The sequence below is a fragment of the Rhinopithecus bieti genome, unplaced genomic scaffold, assembly GCF_001698545.2.
Source record: "Rhinopithecus bieti isolate Rb0 unplaced genomic scaffold, ASM169854v2 scaffold_32008, whole genome shotgun sequence".
In the NCBI taxonomy this organism is placed as follows: Eukaryota; Metazoa; Chordata; class Mammalia; order Primates; family Cercopithecidae; genus Rhinopithecus; species Rhinopithecus bieti.
The window spans coordinates 2,194,596-2,201,814 of record NW_016814433.1 but is presented as its reverse complement, the minus strand read 5'-3'; the positions used below and the strand labels follow the sequence as shown (position 1 = coordinate 2,201,814).

Genomic DNA, 7,219 nt, shown 5'->3' with positions numbered 1-7,219 from the left:
CAGTGTTTTGTAATTTTTGTGGTAGAAATCTTTCATATCCCTAGTTAGCTGTATTCCTAGGTATTTTATTCTTTTTGTGGCAATTGTGAATGGGATTGCGTTCTTGATTTGGCTCTCAGCTTGGATGTTGTTGGTGTATAAAAATGCTACTGATTTTTGTACATTGATTTTGTCTCCTGAAAGTTAGCTGAAGTTGTTTATCAGATCTAGGAGCTTTCGGGCCAAGACCATGGGGTTTTCAAGGTACAGAATCATATCGTTTGCGAACAGAGATGCTTCGATTTCCTCTCTTCCTATATGGTTGCCTTTTATTTCTTTCTCTTGCCTGATTGCTCTGGCAAGGACTTCCAGTACTATGTTGAATAGGACTGAAGTGCCTTGTTCTAGTTCTCAAGGGTAATGCTTCCAGCGTTTGCTCATTCAGTATGATGTTGGCTGTGGTTTTGTCATAGGTGGCTCTTATTATTTTGAGGTATGTTCCTTCAACGCCTGGTTTGTTGAGGGTTTTTAACACGAAGTCAAGTTGAATTTTATCAAAAGCCTTTTCTGTATCTGTTGAGATGATATGTGGGTTTTGTTTTTAGTTCTGCCCAACCTTTTCTTTTAAAGCCCAACGAATAAAACCCATCACATTTCACAAGACCACCACAGCAAGTAGGCAGGAAAGCTAGTGTTAAAAGTGAAATCTTTTGAATTTGTAGTAGCTTTTCTTTTCCAAATCTAGCTGAAATTTCTCACTTGTTTTCCTTTCGATGAAGCTAACCACTGGCATTTCTCCTAAGAAACAGATACAAAAAAAGTTTGATATGGTTAAAGTAGGAAGTGCTAGCTCCTAGAATATCTCTGGATATTGCTGTCCCTTGTTACAGAGCATGAGCCCTGCCCAAAGACTGGAGTGTAATGGCACAGAAAAGGTCAGGAGCCCGCTGAGCCAGGAGTACAGGAGGCTTGCAACAAACTTTAACAGGGGCCTGTTGCTATCACTGGGTGGAGGGACAGATGGGAGAACACTCACACCATGGAATCGTAGGCAGCCATTAATAAAAACAAAAATAAGCCATATTGTTTGGCTTGTAGGGATTTCCTTGGGTATTGCTGAATTTACATTAGGATGTAAAGAAATGTTGACCAAGCGTGGTGGCTCACGCCTGTAATTCCAGCACTTTGGGAGGCCGAAGCGGGTGGATCACCTGAGATCAGGAGTTCAAGACCAGCCTGGACAACAGGATGAAATCCCGTCTCTACTGAAATGCAAGATTAGCTGGGCTTGGTGGCAGGTGCCTGTAATCCCAGCTACTCAGGCGGCTGAGGCAGGAGAATTGCTTGAACCTGGGAGGCAGAGATTGCAGTGAGCCAAGATCCCGCCACTGCATTCCAGCCTGGGTGGACAGAACAAGGCTCTGTCTCAAAAAAAAAAAAAAGTAAAAAAATGTATATAACAGGACTCCAAATGTATATGTTTGTATGTCATCATGTAAGAAAATGCTAAATAAAATACAGGGTGCCCCAGTTAAATTTTAATTTCAGCAAAACAATCATTGCATGGAACATACTTACACTAAAAACAATTCTTTGTTTCTCTGAAATTCAAATTTGACTGAATGTCCTGTATTTTATTTGCCAAATCTAGCAACTCTGTTATATAAGGATGGAGAAAATTGTGAAAGGAAATATACCAAATTGTGGGAGGCCAGGAAAACGGCACTAGTAACACCCCAGCAAATATGAAATTAGCCCATTTTTGTAAAATTATATGCTTATGTGCATACATAGATGCATAAGGAAGTTTAAAAAAAAGTTTTGGCCTGCTAAGTCTTTTGTAAGGAGCATGCATCATATACTAAGTGAAAAAGGCAAGTGGCAGAGTAATAAGTATAGTCAGATAGTATGTGCAGAAAAAGAAACAAGTAAAACCTTGTTTAGGTTTGTATACACAAAGATAGAGCTTTGAAAAGATGCCCATAAGACTGTCCAAATTGGTATCTCAGGGTACGGGGTTGGAGAAGTAGGGTTAGCTTTGCTTTTATAGTTCTTTATATGATATTATGTCAACTAGCTCCAACAAAATCTAGTACTTTTGTATTTTGAAAAAAAATAAACAAATTTTTTTAAGTGAGGCATTTAGTCTGGAGCTTAAGAGCATAAACTTTGGAGCTATATACATGGGGACTCAGGCTGGATCCTGCCACCCTCTAATTGTATAGCCCTTGGGAAGTTACTTTACCTTATCTCTAAAATGGGGATGAAATACATGCCTATTATTTATGATGAAGATTATAAAGAGCTCTGCACTGTAACTGGCACACCGTGGTTAACAACCTCTAATGTCAATTGTTATTATTACTAGGAAATAACCTAGGACGGGCCGGGTGCGGTGGCTCAAGCCTGTAATCCCAGCACTTTGGGAGGCCCGAGGACGGGCGGATCACGAGGTCAGGAGATCGAGACCATCCTGGCGAACACGGTGAAACCCGTCTCTACTAAAAAATACAAAAAACTAGCTCGGGCCCGAGGTGGCGGGCCGCCTGTAAGTCCCACAGCTACTCGGGAGGCCTGAGATAGGAGAAAGACATAAACAGGAGGCGGAGCCTTGAAGTGAGCCGAGGTCCATGCCAACTGCACTCCAAGCCTTGGCAAACAGAGCGAGACTCCATCTCAAAAAAAAAAAAAAAAAAAAAAAAGGAAAACAACCTAGGACATAAAAATCAGGATATTCAGGGAGATGCCTACAAACCCTGATCTTCTTGAAGCAAACCTTGATCTGCTGGAGGTAAGCCACCGACTGGCTTAGGATCTTGACCAAGACATCTCATCTCTGGACCTCAGTGGCATGTCTACACCAAGAGAGAGACAGACTGGGTATCCACTGCTTTATTCGTTTACTCAACAGTTTTGGAGCACTTGCTGTATGTCAATCCCTGGCCTAGAAGCTAGAGACACAGAGATGAGGGACCTGGCTCCACCTTCAAAGACCTGGCTTGAGTCAAAAGTGACTCAGTCTCTCGGAGGTGATGCAAATAAACCAGGTGGTAAGTGCTACGAGAGAGTGCATTTGGGCACCCAGAGAAGCAGGAGTCCGAGACAAGGGCCTTTTCAGCCACAACATTTGTTGTGGCTTTCAGGTGTTGGACTTTTTAAAGACACTGTGCAGATGGTGTACAGCACGGTAAGCAGAAAACAGAGGCTGAGTACCTGATGTTGATTTAGGATCGGCAGGGGAAGCAGGATGCCACACTGAGAACATCTCCTCAGAATGTCATAGGCTGTTCTGTCTCCTCTAGGAGAGCTGGTCCTGGGGTTGGGCTGTGACATCAAAAGTGGATTCAAGGTTTTGTTGTTGCCTCTTGGTGCTTTCTTTGATGAACTTTCAGAATGAAGAGAAAATCTGTTTATACTAATTGTCTTCGGGCGAACATCTTTCTTCATCGTGGAGGTTTGATTTTCAGCAGCTTGACTTGGAAGAGATGAAGGAAGAATTTTTGGCTTTCCAACAGGAAAGCGTTTCTTAAACTCTGAGTCTGGACAACATTTACCCTGCAATTGTGAATAATATATCAAATTTTAAAACGACTTCAGCTTTCATGGTCAGAAAATACAGTAGACTAGATAACACAAAAGTTCCCACTGTAAACACTGTTATATGCTGTATAAAACGTGACAGACATTCAATTTAATAGCTGGCTTTGCGGGAAAGAAAGAAAATTTTGCATTCCAGGAATGAAGGTCTGCCTGGTTGCTATGGTTTGAAGGTGTCGCCTCCAAAATTCAGGTGTTGCCAATGTGATGGTATTAAGAGGTGGAGCCTTTGGGGGTGATCATGAAAGCTCCTCCCTTGTTAATGGGATTAGAGTCCTTATAAAAGAGGCTTCATGAAGCATTTGCTACAGCCTTCTACTCTTTTGCCTTCTACCATGCTAGGAGGCAGCAAGAAGGCCCTCACCAGACACCAAATGGTGAGTACCCTGATCTTGAACTTCCCAGCCTTCAGAGCTGTTAGAAATAAATATCTGTTCTTTATTATTACCCTGTCTGTGGTATCCTGTTATAGCAGCACAAATGGACTGGTTAAGCACAGGAGTTGACACTGGTTATGGGAGATGCAGGGTCAATTTTGTAGCTTGGATGAGAGGAAATCCCATCCACACAGGAGGGGAATTGGAAGTAAGACTCTATTGACCCTGCATAAAGCTGGAAGCTTTAAAGGGTAAATTGTGGTGGGTAAGAGGAAAAGTATCAGCTAATGAGAAAAGGAAAGTGGCAAGGAAGCCTTTCTTTCTTGGGCCGGTATTTGAGTGTGGAGAAGAAAACTCATGCCCCTGAAAACTCAAAATCACAGGTCCACGCCATTCCTGTGTTTGGGATTAGGATTTACTTTAGCGTCATGGTCTGGGAATCCCTGAGCAGAAGAATTAACACAAACATTGAGATGTCTGGCAGAAGCAATCACAAAATTCCTCTGGAGGGACAGGAGCCTCAAAATAGGTCATAGAGGATCCTCATAGGTAGAGTCCCGCCAGACAAAAACTCACAATCCAAAATTACAAACACACAGGGAAGCAATCTGCCGTGAGTAAGAGTCACAGACACAAAAGTAGTAAGATTAGCCTCCAAGAATTTCAGGTCATGCAACTATAGGATAGAGACTGTAAAATAAATTAATCAAAAATGGTTAAATCCGGGAAAAGAATAACATCTCATGAAAAACAGAATAGGCAAATTTGAAATTTTCTAATTTGTAATTAACAAATAATAACTTTATATATTCGTGTGATATTTTAATATATGTATACATTGTGGGATGATTAAATCAAGTTAATTAACATATCCATCACTTCACATACCTATCTTTTTTTTTGTAGTGAGAACAAAAATAGGCAAATTTGAAAGAAAGATAAATTGAACTTCTACACATGAAAAATGCAGGTATTGAACCTAAATAGATGGGCTAAAAACAGCAGATTAGATTTGGCCAAGAAAGAATGAATGAACTTGGAGATAATTTGAGGAAATTACCCAGAATACAGGAGATAGAGATAGAGAAAATATGAAAGGTTAAGAGACATAAGGCTATTAAAAGGGGAAAGATTACATGAAAAAAAGAGAGACATGAAGCTAGAATGAGAATGTTTAATACACATGTGTTATGTTCCAGAAGGAGAGTTGAGAGAATGTGGGAGAGTTGGGGAATGTTGAGAATTCAAGGAGATAATAGATGAGAATTTTCAGACCTGATTAGTGATATAAATCTTTATATTAAGGAAAGAGAAATCCTGAGCAGGAGAAAAGCAAACACATTTGAGTACACTCTTCTGAACGGAATGAATACAAATAAATCTACTCTTAAATACATTACAGGTAAAAGGCAAAGAGGATCTTGAAATCAACCAAATAAAAAGATTACATACAAAGGAATGGCAATTAGGCTGAAAGAAAATACATCAACAATAATAACAGAAGTGGGACAGCAGTGAAATAATCTACAAAATGGTAAGAGAAAATAGCTGTTAATCTAGAATTTGATATTCAGCTAAACTATCATTCATGAATGCAAAAAACAAAAAGCATCTTTTCAGGCAACTGAAGATTTACTACTGAAGGTTCTTGGTGAGGAAACTGCTGAGATGTGTTTCAGGAAGACAGAAATCTTACCCAGAAGGAAAGCTTAGGATTCAAGAAAGAATGTGAGCAAAGGGAAGGGTAAACTTGTGAGTATATCCAGCTGGACACAGAGGCTCATGCCTGTAATCCTAGCACTTTGGGAGGCCAAAGTGGGCAGATTACATGAGGTCAGGAGTTCGAGACCAGCTTGGCCAACATGGAAAAACCCCATCTGTACTAAAAATACAAAAATGAGCCAGACATGGTGGCACACCCCTGTAGTATCAGCTACTGGAAAGGCTGAGGCAGGAGTACTGCTTGAACCCTGGAGGCAAAGGTTGCAGTGAGCCAAGATCGTGCCATTGCACTCCAGCCCAGGCAACAAGAGTGAGACTCTGTCTCTAAAATAGAAAGAAAAAAAGCAAAAACAAAAAACTTGTGAGTATATCTAAACAGGCATGAGTTACATAAGTAACAACAATAATCACTAAAGGGGGTAGTATGAAAGCAAAATGAAACAAAATTCGGGCAGCATTTTCATGTAAGATAGAAGTAGAGGATCAGCATTAACATGTTCTCAAATGTATATACTGTTTGTAAGGAGAGTAGAGCTAATGACTCATTTTAAACTTTATTAAGTCAAGTATTCATATTAAAATGTTAAGGATAACTACTGAAATGATAGAAATAGAATGCAAAATTGCTGAATCCGTAGAAAAGAAGAACGAGAATAAAGACATCTTGCTCAATCCAATAGAAGACAAGAGAGAAGCAAGCAGCAGCAGCACCAGCAGTCGTAATGAACAAGAGTGGTCAATGCAAGGCCCCAAAACAACTAAGAAAAATTATTCTTAATATCATTGAGAGTGATAAAGGCATTGTGATTAAGAAAATGACTGTATTTTTGAGATATGAAAGAATGATGGTGAAATAACAGGATATCTTGGATTTGCTTTAACATACTTTAGAAAAAAGAAAACAAAGAATAGTTCAAGTCTGGAAAACTTTTGATTTCCACACGTTAACAGCTGTTTTCTCTTAGCACTTTGAAGATTATTCCACTGCATACCCGCTTCTATTATTGCTGCTAATATATTTTCTTTCAGCCTAATTGCCATTCCTTTGCTTGTAATCTTCTTTGGTTGATTTCAAAGAAATCAACCTTTGCCTTTTACCTGTAATGTATCTAAGAGTAGATTTATTTTTATTCACTTTGTTTAGAACAACAACTGTTGTATCTGGGGAGTGAATACACGAACGTTTATTGTATTAACTTTCTACTTTCATATTTGTTTGAATTTTTTTGTAATTAATTTTATTTCTTTTATTTTTAGTGGACAAGTAATAATGATACATATTTATAGAATACAGAGTGATCTTCTGTACATGTATACAATGTGTAGTGGCCAAATCAGAATTGTAATAAATTTTTTTTTTTTTTTTGAGACGGAGTCTTGCTCTGTCACCCAGGCTGGAGTGCAGTGGCCGAATCTCAGCTCACTGCAAGCTCTGCCTCCTGGGTTTACGCCATTCCCCTGCCTCAGCCTCCCGAGTAGCTGGGACTACAGACGCCCGACACCTCGCCTGGCTAGTTTTTTGTATTTTTTTTTTGTTGTTGTTT

The 7,219-nt window shown here is 39.6% G+C and overlaps 1 protein-coding gene and 1 long non-coding RNA gene across 5 annotated transcripts in view; one reads left to right on the top strand and one right to left on the bottom strand.

Annotated features, from left to right (window-relative positions):
- Positions 1–7,219, top strand: part of LOC108514444 (uncharacterized) — a 14,699-nt gene that overhangs the window by 3,421 nt on the left and 4,059 nt on the right. The window contains exons 3-4 of the long non-coding RNA XR_001881221.1: positions 5,356–5,487; positions 5,574–5,697. This is a non-coding gene — a long non-coding RNA (uncharacterized LOC108514444). The remainder of the gene's footprint in view (positions 1–5,355; positions 5,488–5,573; positions 5,698–7,219) is intronic.
- Positions 72–7,219, bottom strand: part of XAF1 (XIAP associated factor 1) — a 21,557-nt gene continuing 14,409 nt past the window's right edge. Inside the window, exons 6-7 of one of the 4 annotated variants that reach the window (XM_017850711.1) lie at positions 3,193–3,534; positions 72–777 (exon numbers count right to left, since the gene is read on the bottom strand). In XM_017850711.1, the coding sequence (XP_017706200.1) occupies positions 721–777; positions 3,193–3,534 (399 nt within the window). In that variant the 3' untranslated portion in view covers positions 72–720. Of the gene's footprint in view, positions 778–3,192; positions 3,535–7,219 lie in introns of those variants that run through there. The other 3 variants (XM_017850713.1, XM_017850712.1, XM_017850714.1) reach the window with 3 other exon arrangements.